Raw genomic sequence first — 20,146 nt, 5'->3', positions numbered from 1 at the left:
TCGCTAAAAACGATACGATCTTGCGACACTATTTTTCGACACTCGCAAAGAACAACACAATACTCCTTCATTTAATTTTCATCGTAAGAACTTCAAATTACTGTCTAATAGCAGTGAAATGGTGTGATTATTTTGAGAAAGACTGCACCGTATTTGTCCAGAAATTTATGAAATTATGTTTATTTTTTCCTACATAACTTATTCAAATTTATTTATGTTTATGGTAATCCTGAAGAAAATCTTCAACTAAATTCTAAAGGAACTTCAAAACTCTATAAATTGCTGAATTTGTTTGTTTCTTTTCTGTCTAATTTTTTGAAAACATTTAAGAGTATTGCTAATAATATGCTAATAAGAGGGACTCTTATTCGATTTGCACATCTTCCGGCAAATCTTCCGGAGTTGGATTGAAGTGCAATGGGACAGATCGATGAAGTACTAGATTTGTAGTAATGAGCTGAATTTTAGTATGGTGAGAAGGTCAATTCTCCGTTTATGCAATGAAATGGTGCAAAAAGCATGGGTATTATGATTCCTTGCCTAATTTGATACTGTTTGAGCAAAACTTTGGGCAACAATGTTGTTGTTTTCTCCATTTCTAGCAACATAAACAACATAGTTATCCAAAGTTTTGCTCAAACAGCATCAAATTAGGCAAGGAATCATAATACCCACGTTTTTTGTACCATTTCATTGCAGAAACAGAGAACTGACTTTCTCACCATACTAAAATTCAGCTCATTACTTCAAATCTAGTACTACACCGAACGTGCCCCATTCAGCTCATTACTACAAATCTTGTACTACACCGAACGTGCTCCATTAAAGCAACTCAAATAATTTCACAGCACAGATAGCTGTAAAGTATTTGTGTAGTAGCTATATATCCCGCTAAAAGTTTGTTTTGACAATAATGTTTACATCCGACAAGCCGTGTTGGTATACCAAAAGTTTCTTTATTACAGCTTCTAGCTGTAATGATATCGCATAACGGCATTCAAAGCGCTGCTGGTTTGTGGATTTGTCAGTATTACGAATTGTACTGTATAGTAGCAGCTGTTTTGTTAGTGGGGACTTCTATTCGATTTGTTAAGGTTTTTACATCTATCGGGAAAGCTCCCGGAGTTGGAATAAAGTGCAGTAAAGGCAGACCCAGTGACAAGTGATTGATTTCTGAAAACCGATTTTGGTAGTTATATGGTGGAATCGTTTTATTTGCAAATTTACCAAAAAGAAATATGATCAAACCTAGGGGCAAGACACTGTGCAAACGAGAGCAACTCTGAGAAATTTTGAGTAACTCTTTTTATCGATGATCGACGAAATTTGTTGAGAGATATCCCCAAAACTGCAATTTTCATTCAGCACATATAACACTTTGCAGTTTGAGATTGGTGCGAGATCACACTTTGGTATATAAATGGGAGAAAATCTGAGGAACTGTGAGGAATTCTGAACAACACTTTGAGCACAGATTTTCTCTCGCTAGATCTGTCCTGCCCCTAGGATCAAACCAATGGGGAACTGATATTTCCTTTCCAAACTTCCAAATTTTCCCAATATAGAAAAAGAAAAGATTGGTAAAAATTAATGGAAAATAGTGTTTTGATTATTTACCGCATCACAAACCCTACAATAACCTCTACTTTTAATCGCCAATGCCAATACCATGACAGTGAAAATGTTAAATCAATGGATCACTGAAATAACTAAAACGGCCGCTATGAAATGAACAGATAGCGCCACCGTATCCTTGTGTGTTTGACGTAACTCGACTGCTGTCACTGTGTTAGCGTCCATATATGGTGGCGCTTTTGTTTTGCTGCGGTGAGTAGCGGAAAAGTCGGTTTCAATGATGCATTGGGTTCTTTAGGGGTATGCCGATTTAGCAGCATCCATTTATTACGTAACGCTAAAATCGACAGTTTTCGACCCCCCCTCCCCCCTCCGTAACGCTTTTTTGTATGAAAACCCGAAAATTTTTGTATGGGCCGTAACGCTCGGTTATACTCCCCCCTCCCCCTAGAGCGTTACGTAATTTGTGGATGGCGCCTTATTTTATAATCGGATTCTCCACTCAAAAATTAGTCGAAATCCAAAATTTTATAATTTTTGGAGTGCGGGAACTATTTATAAAATGCATTTAAAGTTTGTATGGGAATTTTTTTTGTTCGGGTCGAACAGTCATTCTATCGATTGAATTGTCATTCTATCCACGAAAATTAAAACTGTTTTGTTATTTTAACCATCAAAACAAAGCTATTGGAATCCAATAAAATCACGTTATACTCAGAAAAATGAGCTCTATCGATTAGACTATAGAAAATAGCAATATTTTATTCACTAAACAACCCAATTCTATAGGGTAGAAGCTTCAGTTCTGGCCAGCTCGGAATATTGACCATAGTGCGGTATTCAGCCTGTTACGATCTAAATCGGCATAAATTTATTTTTTACCAATAGATTCTAATATAATAAGATGATTACAGCTGTGAAAACCATACATTTTGATTAAAATCTGGAAGAAAAAAATAATTTTCCTTATAAAAAATCAGCTCACATATATCTATTTTGGCCAGAGTGCTACTAATTTGGCCACTCCCATAAGAAATACACGTGATTGACCAAAATAGAAACCAAAGCTGGAGAATATGGCCAAAACTTTTTATTTGACACATTGGTAGTTTTTATTGGATTATTGGTTATTTTTATAGAAATGATTTCCCTTAGACTGGCCAAAACCGGTGCTCGCACCCTAGGCTATGTTTTTTAATAGGTGATCTCAATGCATTGAAATCGTGAAATAATTTTCAGTCCAATTCCAACGGCAGCATTTTAATTGATGAGTTATTTTTCTATTGAATATCTCGGCCTAGATCTCGGCCGCCCAACTTGTTTTTCTTCTACATACTATTTAAGCCCAAAAACCGTGCCATACAAAATGTATGCAAAAATTTTTTGCCGATAAATTATTGTCTAGTTTTCCGATTATGAATGTATTGCCCACAAATACTAATAATTTTCGAACAAAAATCCGAGGGCGGAATTGAAAGGTGCAAAACTGATTACACTCATTCGTAGAGGGTATTCTGCAGGGCTCGAAAAGTCGGTACATGAACATAAAAATCCAGTTGTTGCGGCCGTTTTGTCCACGGTTTCTGTCACGTTGTTCGAATGTGCATAGCATATCTACTCACATCTCACATTCTTTCTAGTGGTGTCGAACGTTTAAAAAAATCGAATAATTTATTGCTACGCATCTTACACGCTAAGATCAGTTTACCTATTTTTCTAAAATATGGGTAAATTTTATTCAAATTTGCGTAAACTTTACGCAAATATGGGTAAATAAAACTCATATTTTGGAAAAGTGCACAACCGCATTTATAGGTAATATTAACCCATATTTGGGTTACAATTACTCATATCTGTGTCCACATTACTATATTTGATACTATATTTGAGTATCATTTACGCATATTTGCGGTTGTGCACTTTTTGGAAAAAAGGTAAACTGATCTTAGCGTGTATGTCTAGCTCATTTTAAACCATAATAATACTCTGTAGATGTTCTTCAGAACTTTAATCTTAATCATTAGTGAATTCAAATTTGTATTATATAAAATCGAACATTTCATGGTAAAAAAACAACGATGAAATGCCACCGTCGATTTTTTATTAATCACAAATGAACACCCCTAAAAACTATTCGCTTTTTGACGTTTTTCTACTTCTTTCGCGAAACGCAAAACATCACGTCTCCTTTGTTTTGCCACGGACTTTCGCAGGATTTTCTTATCAAAAAAAAGTTTCGTGGCCAGCCAGTGTTCGTTCGCTCGAGGATTTTCATTCAACTGGAAGCTGTGACGACATTATACCTACCTACAGGTAAAACCGGAATATTCTTATCAATTTCGCGAATCACAAAGCGACCAGTCATCTAATCAATTAGTGCTGCGCGCTGTACATAGGTACTGATAAAGAAGACGACGTGGTGTGCATTTTCTTCGTTTTGGAAGTCAAGTGACTTATCAGTGCAAGCAAGAAAGCAGTTCAATTCTCTTCGATTTGTGAGGAAGATGTCCATCGCTGCTGGCTCAATAAGTGTTGGTCATCTGAGGAGGAAATGGCAACTGTGGTAAAGCCCGAACCATTGGACATGGAAGGGGAAGTCGCGGTCGGTGATAGGGAACCAAGGGACGACGATAAGCTGCAGATGATGCAGACGGACGAAGATCCCTTGCTGCAGGAGACGATCAACGCGCTGATAAGTGGATCCGGGGGCATTGAAGCCGTTTCCGGTGGCGGAGTGCCTCCAGGTGACGACGTTGATAACGAAAGGAACTACGAATGTAACTTCTGTGGCAAGTTGTTTACAAGATCCAACACGCTGTCTTATCACCTGAAGGTTCACAACGACGAAAGACCGTACAAGTGTGGAAGTTGCGATAAGGCGTTTCGGGAGCAGTACCGGCTGACTAAGCATCAGAAGACGCATTCGAGGGAAATGGGTGGGCAGCAGGACCAAGAAGCTGAACAATCGCAAGATTCAAGTTTCCCTTCGATTTCTGGACGCGCCGGTGAGGAGGAAGATTATACCACCGGAGACAGCGAGCGATTCTTTAGGAACTATGCATTGCAAGAGGAGACCGCGGTTATGAAACTGGAACCGGACATTTCCCTCACTGTAGATAGTGGGTCCACCAATACAGGAACGCAGTCTTCCAGTTCCGACAGCGATGTTCGGTATCAAATAATCGAGGAGCGCATCAAGTCTCTTCAGCGGGAAGTTCATTTGGTCAATCAGAACCTTAATCGAGTCGAAACAAAAATAGACGGATTGACCAAGATTATGGCCATTTTTATCAACAAATTCGATGAAATTGAAACTCAGCCAAACAACAACTCCAACGCCATGATTCCCATTCCGATGATTTCACTTCCACTGGAAAATCTCCAAAGTCTTCAACCGACGACCCCTCAGCCCACGGTCTCTGTCAACGTTCCCTCGCAGCAACAATCGCAACCATCACCAGCCGTACCAGCCCCTTTGGTGACACCAATTCAACAACCAATTCAGATGATCACAACCCATCATCATCCGGTAACGATGGCCACGGTCACAACCGTTCCGCAGCATCAACCACAGTTCATTGGTGGTAACCTGCATAGCGTTATGGCAGCAGTATCAGCAACGGCTGCCAACAACCATAACAGCCCACCACTACAGCAAACGAGCGCAATGCTGCAGAACACCACCCACAACAACAACACCATTAACAACGATACATTCCCCGAGGTGCCAGAACTGCCGATTCGCACGGTGAACGATTTCCTGGATCTGAACGATCACTGCACCGACAATGAGCAGTTTCTGCTGCAGATGGTAAGTGTGGCAAAAATTCTTGTACATATCTATATAGGGTAACGGTCGAGATTTGAATCTGTAGAAGAAATCAGTTTGGATTTGAATCAATCACATTAAGAGTGTGCCTTTGGCATCTTCCAATCGATACCGATCTGGTTTTATTGCTGCTGTTATTGTGAAGAATTTAATCTTGCCTAGTTTGGGTAGTAGCTACGGTTAGGATAGCTTAGATTTAGATCAATCTTCAGCATAAAAGTACAGCAACGATCAATCTTTGCAGACTTATGCAAAATATTACAGCAAGTGGAATGGGGCACGTTCGGTGTAGTACTAGATTTGTAGTAATGAGCTGAATTTTAGTATGGTGAGAAGGTCAATTCTCCGTTTCTGCAATGAAATGGTACAAAAAGCGTGGGTATTATGATTCCTTGCCTAAATTGATGCTGTTTGAGCAAAACTTTGGATAACAATGTTGTTTATGTTGCAAGAAATGGACAAAACAACAACACCGTTACCCAAAGTTTTGCTCAAACAGCATCACATTAGGCAATGAATCATAATACCCACGCTTTTTGCACCATTTCATTGCAGAAACGGAGAATTGACCTTCTCACCATACTAAAATTCAGCTCATTACTACAAATCTAGTACTTCACCGATCTGTCCTATTGGTCCAAGAACCTTACTTTCGTAAGGGAAATTTCTATCTAGGAAACCTTGTGAACCCAAACCATTGGGCAGCGTGCTGGTTTAATATGCGAACGCCGTTCATGCGAAAAATTAAAATCGATACATCACGCTGGGACGACCCAAAAAATCATCGCGACCAGAAGATTCTCTCCAGGTTAAGAACAGGGCACACCAAAGCTTCGCATAATATGGGATCCAATGGACCGTTCAAGAAAATCTGTGCCGCATGTAACGTTCCGCATTCGGTAGAACATTTTCTTATAAATTGTCCGCAATATGAGGCAGCACGGTTACAACACGGAATACCTGGAAGTGCCCGCACAGTACTCAACAACGATCCTGACAATACAGCTCGACTGTTGAACTTTCTGAAGGACATCGATTTATACGATAAAATCTGATCATTAACTATATCTTATAACGTGGACCACGCATCGACACTTGAAAACGAGAAAGGATCACTGAAATTCAACCACGCACTAGGAATACTCAACCATAAAACTTTAAATTGAACTCAAAACAATCATAAATGTAATTAACGTAACAGCCCAGGTGAGCCTCTCACTGTGACGCTCTCTTCTTACAGAGATGAACCAGCCACGGGCTGAAAGTCTCTTTAATAAAGATAATAAAAAAAAAAAAAAAAAAATACCTTGTGAACCCGGTGTTTGCCACTTTCAGTAAACATGAAATCGCATGTCATGCCTCGAGCCTGTGTGCTTGTCAACAACGCAATAGTTGCTACACTCATCTCTGAACTAACCACCAGAGATGTATGTGATATCATAATTGATGAATCTGTTGGAAACCTCCACAGTAAATACGTCTATTATTCGGTTTATTTATCGCATGATGAACCATCCCCTACGGATGCTTTCAAACAAGTCATCGCATACTGCACTTCAAAAGGCCTTCCGCTGATTGTTGGCAGTGATGCTGATGCTAGTGCTCATCATATCATCTGGGGCAACTCAGACATTAACTTGAGAGGTTGCCAGTTTGATGGAATATTTAAGTAGTACAGATCTTGGATTATTTAACATAGGCAACCGCCCAACCTTTATGGTATCTAGAGAGGAAGTGAAAGAAATTACGCTTTGCTCTAGTAGAATTAGTCACGAGCTGACCAATTGGCATGTGTCAGTAGAAGAATCTTAATCTGACCATAGTTACATCTTTTTTCAAAATTTAAATGTTGCTTCGTAAACTTTACGTTTCATGAATCCCCGGTCAAACAACTGGGATCTCTTCTCTGATTTGGTTGCTGTCCAATTTCATGGATACTCGTCATCCATAGACACTCCGACGCCGTTGATACTACAACGACCTTCATCATTGAAGCTTTTGAAGAAGCTTGCCCTCTGCGGTCTGTGAAGATTACAAGAGGAACCCCTTGATGGAACTCTGATCTTGCGAAACTCAGGAAACTATGTAGAAAGAGTTGGAACAGATGACGTTCGGCTGATTCGCAGGCCTTCAGGTCGGCTCGTAAGGCCTACAGGAAAGCTCTCCGATTTGCTGAACGATCCGGCTGGGAAAACCTTTGTATGAATGTTTCCAGTTTGAGTAAAGCCAGTCCGTTGAACAAAATCTTTGCAAAATCTAAGGATTTTCAAATGGACGAACTTCGTTTGCCAAATGATGATTTCACTTCCTCTGATGAGGAAGTTTTGGAATGTTTATTCAGTACACACTTCCCCGGGTGTGTGGATATTACATCTTCTGATGAAACTGTTGTCTTTTCTTGTAGTTATGACTCTCTGGCTTCGGCTCGGAGTATCATAACATTAGAATCGATCGAATGGGCACTAAATAGCTTTGCTCCTTTCAAATCTCCTGGGGCAGATGAGATTTATCCTATTTTGCTTCAGAAAGGATTTGGTTATTTCAAACATGTTTAAAAAAACTACTTGTTTGCAGTTTTGCTACAGGGTATATTCCCAAATCCTGGCGGGATATTACTGTATTACTGTATTATTCCGAAAGTGGGTCGTGCGTCGCACGAAGAAACAAAGAGTATCAGACCTATCAGTTTGATCTCGTTTCTTCTGAAATGCTTAGAACGCATTGTCGATCATCACATCCGTGATGTTCATCTGGTCCATGTGCCTCTTCATGTGAACCAACATGCTTAACAATCTGGAAAGTCCACTGTGACTCTTTTACACAAAGTTGTTTACGATATTGAGAAGGCATTCGCTCAAAAGCAATCCTGCTTGGGTGTTTTCTTAGATATCGAGGGTGCCTTTGACAACGAGCCTTCCGATGCCATATTGGAACCCACACGGGGTCATGGTATATCTCCAATGATTTCCAATTGGATTCATCAAATGCTCAAAAACCGACATCTCTTCTCGACATTGCGTCAAGCGGCGATTAGGAAATTGAGTGTTGGGGATGCCCCCAAGGGGGAGTCTTGTCATCACTTTTGTGGAATCTCGTAGCAGATACGCGGTTTTCCTACTTATGGTTTGCCGACGACTACCTAACAGTTGGTATGTGCATTAGCACCCTTTTCGACCTGATGCAAAGCGCCCTTCGGGAAGTTGAGAATTGGTGTCGCCAATATGACCTTTCGGTTAATCCGAGTAAAACTTTTATTGTTCTTTTTTACGGAAAGGCGAAACCGTAATGACTTACCTGTTCAGTACGTTGGAGTTATTCTCACATTGAGTTCAGAATCAAGAAAGCTTGTATGGCCTTCGGGCAATGCCGGCGAACATTTGGTACAACTTGGGGTCTTAAACCCAAGTATATCAAATGGATTTACACAACTGTTGTTCGACCAATATTGGTTTATGGATGTCTTGTGTGGTGGCAAAAGGTCGAAGAACGACCCAATCAAAACTAGGCCACCTCATAAGGATGTGCTTAATGGCGATGTCTGGAGCGTTCTCTTCAATTCCCACGGCAACGCTCGAAGTTCTCTTTGACGTTGCCCCACTACACATTCATCTCAAACAAGAAGCACTTTCTTGCAATTATCGGCTACGGGTACTCGGTCTACTAGAGGAAACTCCTGTGAACCGCACATCAACACACACCTCGTTGTTTCCACTTCTGGCGCATTGGGACAAAATTGTCCTTGCTCCAAGTGATCTTACAATTGCTTGTAATTTCCCATAGGGTTTTTGACCCCATTTCCGGCACTACATGTAAACAAAATTGTAAATTGTGTAAATTCCCAATGAAACGACCGTTTTCGTCCACTTTTTCCACCTGAATACCTTATTCTGTGATTGTTGTGAAGATTTTCTGCCGGAAAGTTGATTTTGAACGAGTTTCCTACACCTAGTCCAGCGCCAATTCTCGGCACCAGTGCCGAACTCCCAGCAAAATCAAATGGGAAATCACTTCGGCACCCATCTTCGTGCTGACCAAGTGCACTCGGTTGCGTGTAATAATTGTTTTGAGCAAGGTTGCAACCTAGGTTGCAACCATTCATTTGCAAAAATTTACATTCATTTGCTATTATCTCAGTTTACTATGCTATCGAAAAACAATGTATGGATGAATTTAACCTTGTACTTGTAGGTTTAACTGAAAGTTTGCCGAATAAAACTTTTGAGCACTTGTGCGGCTTCAGAGTGAACGTGTAGCTCATTGACTGTGGATCCCGTTGCGGAAATATTGCGGGAGATGATTACCCACGGAAATGCGTTTGAAAAATATGCGGCAAGTGATATTTTGATTTGTTTTGGTGTGATGTGCCGGGAATTGACGCGGGTACCCAAGTAGTTCGAAACCCTATAGGACATTTTCCACGAAATTCCCTTCCCGGGAAGAGTGGACATCTGCATATCTGGAAAGAAGTGTTTCAGACGGCATCGTATGTTACACTGATGGTGTTTATTCTCGTGAGCTAAGGCTGTATCAGTCTTACTCACTTGGTAGACACTGCACCGTTTTTCAGGTCGAAATCTTTGCTCTTATGTGCGGGGTGCAATTAGCACTTCTGCAGCACGTAATGGGCAAAGTAATATACCGTCAAGGCGCCATTCACCGTGGGGGCTCCATTCACCGTGTGCCTTTGAATATTTTTTCATTATTTCCATATTATAATTGAATGATTTGACAATTTCCCTTCAATTTCACCAATACAACACTAATGTATTGTTATCATGTCAAAACGCTCATTAGAAACATTTAAAAGTATCATTTTGACACTAAAGTGTGTTTACATGAAGCGGGTTTCTGTTTGTTCACTGCATTCATAGTGAAAAAACTAAAACTGCGCTACGGTGATTTAAGCGATAAACTAAATGTAGTAACGTTTTTATTCCACCAAGAAGCAATTAAATTCACATATCAGGTATGTATTTTGCATTACCGAAGTAAGTTTAACAAGAAAGTACGATTATTCGTACTTTTTAATTGAAACAAAAAGGCACGGTAAATGGGTACCCTAAAAATCAATGGTCTCCATTCACCGTACCCCATGTTGTACCATATATCTAGAAAAAATCGAAAATTTGAACATTCGTTTTTCTAATAGAATTTTGCAAGTCATTACTTGAAATGAATTTCAACGAAGAAAATTCCCTTGGCTGGGTTGTTTTGATCATTTTTAAACAAAGTAGAATACAATTTCTCATACACGGTGAATGGGTCCCTACTACCACGGTGAATGGTGACCAACCACGGAATTAGGCGACCCTACTACCCTTTACTAATTGTACTATATCACCAAATTTTGTGAAAAAATTTCTACTTCAGTGGATATTGCTTTAATTTTAACCTATAATGAAGGCAATTAAAAGTGGCACCAACAATGTTTATAAGACTGGTGTCAAATGACAGCCCTTATTTGCCCGAATCCTCTTAGATCCACGGTGAATGATGCCTTGACGGTACTTCTGTTCAGATAGCCAGGCTGCTATTGAAGCACTTGCTTCGACCAACTCTAGGTCGAAGACAATTGGGTTGTTTAGTGAATAAAATATTGCTATTTTCTATAGCCTAATCGAAAGAGCTAATTTTTCTGAGTATAACGTGATTTTATTGGATTCCAATACTTTTGTTTTGATGATTAAATTAACAAAACAGTTTTCATTTTCGTGGATAGAATGACAGTTCAATCGATAAAATAACAGTTCGACCCGAACAAAAAAATTTCCCCATACAAACTTTAAATGCATTTTAAAAATAGTTCCGGGACTCCGAAAATTATGAAATTTTGGATTTCGACTAATTGTTCGGCGAAGAATCCGATTATGAAATAATCTGGATACCCCTAAAGAACCCAATTAACGCTTGTCGCACTCAAATCGAGGAGCTAAATTCAGCAAACGCTGTTCAGCTTGTATGGGTACCTGACCATTCTTCCATCACTGGAAATGAATTGGCCGATGAGTTAGCTCGCACTGGAGCATCACATGACTTCATTGACCCTGAGCCAGCTATTCCGGTAGCGAAAAAGTGTTGGGTAAAGCCTCAGATTCACATCTGGAATAGTTTGGAGTCATGTCGTCTAACCAAATTGTATTGTATTGACTCAGTTGTACATGGCCGGGGTTCTGCTAAACCGAACTAAGCGTCAAAAACTTTATTCCGAGATAATTAAGCTTTAAGTTCAACCACTCACAAATAAACAACAGCTAAGATTATTTGAAACTTTTCCACACACATGTAACTTGCAAGCCTTTATTAATCATCAGAGAAGAAGAATACATGTAAATTATTTGAAATCATTGATATAATTACATTTAATTTTTCAGTACTTCGCACTCAGTTCACTCTGGCTGAACAAAAACATTGGAATATGATTTATAGTTCAGTGTGGCTGACTGTGTTTCTTTGTTTCATAGAAAACCAGTCGGATTGTGAAAAAAAACTCGATTTTTCATCGCCTATGAAGTTGAAATCGATATCACTTACAATTCTTTACATGAATCAGAGGGGACGCGTATATTATGGTAGCATGGAGGTTTCAAAACAGTTTGAAATATGAACGGCGGAAGCCCTCCCAGCTCAGCCCTTCCCACTCATGTTTTTCTTAAAGGCGGTGCATGTGCAGGCACAGAGCAAGAGTGATTATGTAAAATGATATCCTTGCATGTCCTGAGGTCCTGAGATGTGAAAATGGAGCAATTTGTGTACTTCAAATTTATACTGGTCGAAGAAAACCATGAAAATGATCTGCCAAAGTGAACTAAGACAAAAAAAAATCGAAAATATTAAAGAGATTCGAACTTGGATCCTTTAGGTGTTGATTATCACTTTACCACTAGGTCATTTGACTTAGCTGAAGGCCAGTCGTTAAGTCTGAATCAAGTTCTAAACATTCTTCTCTAGCATGGTTTGCGCGAAAACGGCATTTTTCGTTCAGCCAAAGCGAACCGAATGTTTGATTTTTTTTCAAGCTTCATTATTCTTATTAGCCTTGTTTTTCAATGACGGCTTCTGTGTTAAATTATCAGTATGAGGTATGTCGACATAACGCAGGTATTTAGAACCAGTTGATTTATGTACCGTTGAGAATAAATAGATTCTAAAATGCAGTGGATTTGGTTCGGTCTGGCTGAATGTGATTTGGAAAAATCGCGCTCAGCACCATCGAAACATAATTGTATCCTCCAACATCCGTATTTCTAATAACGTGTTCAATTCTCCCACAGATTGTTACTATGAGTCGGTTGGAAGTTATAAATTTGACGGAGATGAGCATAACTTGAAATGTTCTTCATCTGGACCAACACTAAAACCTTTCGCTGATTCTATGGAATGGTTTACAGTTCACTCTGATTGGATGCAATTTTATTTTTTGTATGTTCTGCCAAACAGAAATTTTGAATTGACTCCACGAAGAGCTGTCAGAATTACTGGATTTTTACACTGAAGGTATATCATCATATTCTTCATCCAATGGTTAAGAAAACTCATTTTTTTCAAAAAATAATCTTTGGTTCGGTTTCCCGAGCAGGGAATGAGAACAAACCTATAACAAAATGATAACTCATTTTGTTATTGATAACAAAATGAAATCAAAACAAGTTTTCGTTCCGAATTGTTTTTATTTAATATCAAATTGAGATATCATTTTGTTATCATTTCAAAAATTCAATGATAACAAGATTTGATTTCAAACAACCAAAATAGGTTTAATATGTTTTATTTATTAACATTAGGGGGATTCACTTAACAGCGTAAACTGATTAAACTGATTAAACGTCGTAATCTTCAAGACAATCGTTGATTATTTCATTCGCAAAATCATGAAACTTTTCAAATAAGCAGAAAATTATGGCTTATGCAGCAATTTAATCTGTTTAGTGAGTACCCCTATTAATTATATTCACAAAATATTTGAGTAAAAAGAAAATCGGGTTAAATACTGTTAAGTGGAATTAGAATTTGCATCCTTTGACAGATTTCGACCTCAACTGTAAGGTCGTCTTCAGTGTCTTGTGCTTGACTCGACTTCATCATCAACAAAATATTTGTTGAATTTACCTGAGTATTGTACTTACATATTGACACAAAATTTATAATTAGCTGATTCTGGGTAATGGTTAAAATTGATGGTCTATTGATTTAAATTTTCTTGAACTTTAAGTCTTTTTAGGATGACTGGTTATTAACGGCAGGGTTGTTCTCTTCGTTATGAGCGGTTTTTCTTCAGCCAGATTGCCTGAAACTTGGTCGTATAGCTCAGTTTGGTTGGGAAAGATTTGAGGCACACTTTAGGTCGCTTGGCATTAAGTCATTTGGCATAATAGACGTTTGGCATAACAGTCGTTTGGCATTATACCCGATTGGCATAATGTTCATTTGGCATAATTCTAAATTAAAGACAAATGAAGTTGGATATGGCTAACCGAAGTAATTCACGATCATTTTACTGTTGAAGGTCACGTAGGGTAAAAAATATAATTTGAACATGTATGTAATTTGGACATGCACGGCGATGTTCGTCTTGTTCCGGAGAGCTAATAAAAGTAGATAATTCTCAATATCGATTATTGGATCAAACAGACCCTATTCTGATGACTTACGTATAAAATACACTTCACAATTGAGAATTTATTTCAAAATTATTGAAAATGTAAATTGTTTAACTAAAACCCCGCAAATGCACAAGTATGCAAGACGACATACACTTCACAGTCACATACAATATTCATCTCAAAATCGTTGAATTAATAATTGTAAGAAATTTAACAGCCTAATTGCAATGAAAAATATTCAATAAAGAAGCATTAGGCAGCCAACCTCTTAACATTTCTAGAACGCTTAATCATTTGACGAACTACATGGGGATGCTGTGCGATTGCATACTTGGAGGCGTATTCTGTGGGTCTGGCGATATTTCCTTGATTTTATCAAAAACTGTAATAGTTATCAAAATAGATGCCTGTTAAGCGGAGAAATTTGATTATTTGCAAGAAAATATTTGTTAATGCATGTATGCTGCTTCCATGATTTAGCAGTATTCATGGCTAAACATTGAGATAATTGCCCTGTCTAAAATATATATTTCTGAGGGTGTCCAAAACATATATTCGGTGTCCAAAATGCAATTCTAACAGTCGATTGGAAATTGTGATTTTCTCAGCTTAAAATGCTTTTAAAGTTTTTGTCACCAGGAACGCAAAGTATACTTGTATACAATCATATTATAAACGTATTAGTAGCTTTGCAAAATAATCAATTGCTTTCTAAGGAAGCTGGGGAACGATTTTTTCAACGTTGTCCTCAGCCTGTTCAAAATACATGAATTACCCTATTTTATCTTTATAAAGTTTTCTCGCGTGAAAAAGGATTCATTGTAGCTCCGTACCAAATTGTTGAATCCCGTGATGTTTGATACAGTTTTGAAAATAACACAGATAATTATCATACATGAAAATGATAATTGCCATTTCACTTATTGTTATGCCAAACGGCCATTTTGTCAAACGACTATTATGCCATTTGACCATTATGCCAAAAGACTATGCCAAACCCGGTAGAATTAATGTAGTAAAATGTTTTTTCCAATCGAATGCCTTATTTTTGCAATGTGATCATTTTTCCCCGGGTAACAAGGGAAAGAGCTGAGAAGCCAAATACGACTCAATTCGTTGCTAGATGAGGATATCATATCCGATTTCAATACAATTTTTCTTCGTGTAGGCTCATGTTAGAAATGACTGATTGAATGTTAATGTTACAATCGATAATACTACGCCATTAACCCTCGAGCGATCGCGCTGTTGTATTTTGTATAACACGTTGAAAAAATCTCGCTTTTTGTACTCAGCATTAGCGTGGTGCTGACGCAGGTAGCCAACCGCGCGAGTTACGGAAGGTTAAAAGGGGTCATATTCTGTTGATATCGTGTCAAACAAAAAAAGTTTTCAATCACGAGATTCTTCTGAATTTAAAATAAAATCTCATTAAAATTCATGTAAATTAATGCCTAATAACATATCAAAATGAATACTAAGTTTGTTATTATTTTTTAGTTATTACCCTATAGATTTGATAACTCCCTGAGAACTGCGTATGATATCAAGTCGTAAAATGTGAATAACAAAATGAGATATTAATTTGTTATCAATGAGAACTCATTCTGTTTTCAATAAGATATTCCAGTACATTATTGTGTTATCATTTTTGTTATGTTAACACTTAAGTCATACAAAATGAAAACTCACTTTGTTATCAAAATTCGTGATATCTAAATAACTCAATTTGTTTTCAATTAGTTCTCATTCCCTGCTCGGGTTAGCAGAACCCCGGCCACATGTATTGTCTACTCAGTACTACTGAGTCATCTCCAAAGGTGGCGAAGTATCTTACAAATCTGTCAAAGCAGAATTGCAGCATTCTGGTCAAAGCATTGGCTGGTCACTGCCGACTCAGCTATCACATGGCGAAAATTCAACAAGCTGATTCATGTGTATGTGATAGCTGTGAATCCGATTATGGAACTTCGTATCATTTGATATGTAACTGTCCAGTTTTTGCGCAACTGCGTTTCCGAGTATTCGGTAAACATTAATTAAGGTAATTAAGTGAAACTGACTTCAGAAACCTGAACCTTCAAGATGTTCTGTTGTTTTTAACCCGCTGTGGTAAAGAGCTATAGGCTCTCTTTCGCTTTTTCATTATCCTTTTCAGGGCGCTGTTCGAACCCATTAGGGTACGCTTATGCGTTAGTACCCTGTCCCAAATGAATGGAGAATAACGTGCATCTGGAGCCGGCCTTCTGATACCTGATAACACACTTTCGATACTCATTAGGAAGAAACTAGCAATTTAAACACCTGTGCTGGATCACATTCTGAACACTTGATTGATATAAACTTCCAAACGTTTAAGCGATAGTTAAAATCAAAATGATAAAACATAGCATTGTGCCTAATACCGTGTATGTGACCCGCATATATTGGTGGTCCTTTGAATCATCACTATATCAATCATACTAAGTTCATACTTAAAAAAACCAGTGCGTTGAACGTTGCCTAGAGGTTTGTACAATTGATTCATAAAGTAAAACGTATCAATATTTTCAGTTTACAGCTTTAACCGAAACACGGTATTTGGAACACAAAACGAACGATGCCCTTATACCGTGTATTGGTACTTTGCACTCACATTTTGTATATATTTTCAATTAATTGTTTTTTTTTTGCAAATATGTGCCAAATTTATTACACCTAACTTAAAAAGGTTTAAAAAAACGATCAACGATCAAATCTGACTATACATGTAAATGGTTGCTACTCCGTGATTGATCTGAGCTGGTACCAATTGCACTGAGATCCAAATGAATAAGGGCTGGGACACTCCACTTATTCTCAAAGTGCAATTTTGGCAGCTCATGCAATTTGGATCAATAACGGCGCCGGCCACGTCCTTATAGTCAGTTGGGAAGGGAAAGGAATGTAAGAGTGTGCTGGTTGTTGCTACTAAAGACCGAGATCACCTCTGCATCCCCACAATCAGCACGGACTGGGGTATTTGTTAGACGGAAAGGATGGGAGATCAGGGAGTCACCGTTGGGTCGGTGATGCGATCCATGGATAGGGGGTTGTTTATACTGTTCGTAAGGTGATACATTGTGTGGTGAATAAGGTGAATAAGGTCAAACGGCACAGCACGCTTTGGTTGCATAACTTGTAGTCGTTATATACACTGTGCTGAGAGTGGAAATTGGAAGGGAGGGAAACGACTTTTTTCCAATTCGTTTCTGGTTCTAGCGATGGCTATGAACATATGAATATACATGAGTTGTATATGTAGAGAAGAGAGAGAGAGTGAGGAAGTGGATAGAAAGACACAAAGTAGGATGAAAAGGGACGGGCCAGGGATTGAACCCAGGACCTTCTGCAAATGAATCAGAAGCGGTAGCCACTAGACCACCAAGCCCGTCTTTTTTACGCCTAACTTAAAAAGGTTTAATATGCTAAAGATTGAACTAGTAACTCAGTTAAAAAATAATACACTGTTACAAAAATAAAAGAAATTAATGATTACAAAGGATTAACATATCACAAACACATTGAGCTTTACAAATGCACAATATACAGATATCACAAACTGACGCAACACGACACAAAACATATATGTGCCCTGTTATCCAGATGGATAACTCCTCCTGATCACAGGATGACGAGGTTTCATTTATTGGTTTGGGTCCATCAGTCATCCTGGAATTGTGCTTTAGTTGGCAGTATGCCTTTTACAGGGGATGGCCAAAATGTTTGGGATAGGCAACTTTTTTTTCTCTCACAAAAAAGTTCAACATGCTATAACTTTTCATAAAGTGCATCAAAAAATCTCAAATTTTGACTGTTTATAAACCTGCTATATGTGCATTATTGGTACAAATTTGGGCTCGATTGATTATTCTTTCGCAAAGTTAGAACCGTTCGGGTAAAACACTATTTTTTAAACAACTCATTTTTGAGCTGCCATATCTCGGAAACCAGTGAACCGAATTGAATGCAATTTTGTACGTACACTAGCATATATAAATGCTTCTCAAACTATTGAAAAATAGATGCTTTTTGAACGTTGAAAAAAGTTATCATGGATTGACACTTTTTGGATTTTTCTCGAAAATATGTAATTTTTTTTACGTCAATGTCAATAAATTTTAGTGTTGATGTCCAAAGGTTTTCCACTTCTGTACTCAAGTTATCTTTAATCAGATATATTAGAGCCTATTTAGATTAAAAGAAGAACACATTTAGTAATTTTTGTGTGGTATTGTAAAATTGACTTTTCCTGGGTAAAAATTTCAACCCGGTATAACTTAATTCGCCGTGAGAAAATATTACATTTTATAACGTTGTATTAAGTATCAATATATTGTTGATAAACGTTAAAAAATTAATTCTATTCGGTTCTCTAGTTTCCGAGATATGACAGCTCAAAAATGAGTTGTCTAAAAAATAGTGTTTTACCTGAACGGTTCTAACTTCGCGAAAAATTATTCAATCGAGTCCAAATTTGTACCAATGATGCACATGCAGGTTTATAAACAGTCAAAATTTGAGATTTTTTGATGCACTCTATGAAAAGTTACAGCATGTTGATTTTTTTTTTGTGGGAGAAAAAAAGTTGCCTATCCCAAACATTTTGGCCACCCCCAGTAGTTCACAGCATTTGTTGCTGAGTTCATAGCTTGATTTTGTCTAGGAAAACTAATCCTAATCGGGCATCCCGTTTCGGGGTTCGATACTTGAGATCAACAACTTGATGTCCGTGGCAAGGAAAGGTTTACATCTCTAGTACTTGACCGCTGCCAGAAATGGCCTGAAAGTTAGCAATCAAAGTAGGATTGCATCTCATGGGCCCCTTTTCCCAGAATCCTATAAATGTGCATTAAAATTATGGGAATATGTACAAGGTAAAATAAAACATACATCACAAAGAACGCACAAATAATAAACTTTTAACACCTTTAACAATTATTCTGACTTATAATTGTAACAAATATTTATACCCGTAACAACACTTAGTAAAATAATTGTTTTTTTTTTGTCAAATACACGTTATTAGGAGGCACACGGTATTAGGGCATGGCACAGTAACGCCGGTATATGTGCCATCAATAAGTTCGCCAATTCGATGGTTTGTTTAAATTGTTGCTTTTCTAAAAGTATTCGCAGGATTCAGCAATACTTAGACTAACGTTGACGGAAAAATGAGGGAAGATTCGACGAGGAAGGCACTTTCACCAGGTGGATGATTAATCTGGGATTTTGCGCTTTATTATTTAGATTATTTAAAACGAGTTAAGCAAGTTTTTCAGCAACTCCAATTATTCTGCTTAATTTCAGATGATCCGCCTACATCAGGAAGTGGATAACTCTCAACCCCACCAGAGAAATATAAAGAAAATGATGGAAGCCCTCGTAACGTACGAAGTTCTCTGTCAGTTCAGCTGGAGTGGAAAATCTGCCATCAACGGACGTAAGAATACTCCGATCAAGTACAATCAATATCATGCTAATGAAAAACTATCAATATCTTTCAGAGTACACCAAATACGTGTTCGGCAACAGCGTCGGCATCATCGATCTGCTGACGAAAACTCTAAATCTGGGCAAGAGTGACGAGGAGGCCGAAGCCAACCAGAAGCCCATATTCACCGCCATCCAGAGCTTCATCAAGCACTCGCGGCAGAATATGCTCCGGGACAGCCGGAAACGGCGGGACTCGAACAGTGGGCTCAGCCACGCTGGCGCTGGCTACAACAAGTGGGACATGGGAGGAGCCATTCACTGTGGAGCCGATCGGCAGTTGAAGCCTTCGATAGCGGCGTCGGCGGCATCACAGCAACAACAGCAAATCAAGCTCGAAAAGCAGGACCTAGGGAATGGTCAGCAGCAGTTCTATGATTGAATAGGCGGGGGTCGTACTACTGTTAGGGGCACGGTGCTTCATTTACCGTTTATTACGAAATAAAATGTACGATTTAAGCATCAGTTGGTTCGTGTTGGGATTCTTTATTATATGATTGCTAGTTTTCGAGGTAACAGTCACGGGTAGTCGACAGTAAATAAGCTTTTTTCTCCAAACCAAAAATTAGTTCTCCCAAAGTTGTCTTACTAGGAATTCCCATAGAAGAGGTTCGCCCATAAACGTGGGTGA

At 38.4% G+C, this 20,146-nt stretch overlaps 1 protein-coding gene across 1 annotated transcript; it reads left to right on the top strand.

Annotated features, from left to right (window-relative positions):
• Positions 1-3,780: 3,780 nt before the first annotated feature.
• On the top strand, positions 3,781-19,980 carry LOC109418883 (metal regulatory transcription factor 1). Its single transcript, XM_029872155.2, has 3 exons — positions 3,781-5,386; positions 19,333-19,465; positions 19,530-19,980. The coding sequence occupies exons 1-3, from the start codon at positions 4,127-4,129 to the stop codon at positions 19,895-19,897; spliced, it is 1,761 nt and encodes a 586-aa protein (XP_029728015.1). The 5' UTR covers positions 3,781-4,126; the 3' UTR covers positions 19,898-19,980.
• The last annotated feature ends 166 nt before the right edge of the window (positions 19,981-20,146 follow it).

This window comes from Aedes albopictus, chromosome 2 (genome assembly GCF_035046485.1).
Source record: "Aedes albopictus strain Foshan chromosome 2, AalbF5, whole genome shotgun sequence".
NCBI classification, from domain to species: domain Eukaryota; kingdom Metazoa; phylum Arthropoda; class Insecta; order Diptera; family Culicidae; genus Aedes; species Aedes albopictus.
This window is presented reverse-complemented; position numbering and strand designations above follow the sequence as displayed.

Coding starts and splice junctions, on each gene's coding strand:
- LOC109418883 (XM_029872155.2), top strand. CDS start 4,127: ATGGCAACTGTGGTAAAGCCCGAACCATTGGACATGGAAGGGGAAGTC. Junction 5,387..19,332: donor AGCAGTTTCTGCTGCAGATG/GTAAGTGTGGCA, acceptor GCTTAATTTCAG/ATGATCCGCCTACATCAGGA. Junction 19,466..19,529: donor AAAATCTGCCATCAACGGAC/GTAAGAATACTC, acceptor AATATCTTTCAG/AGTACACCAAATACGTGTTC.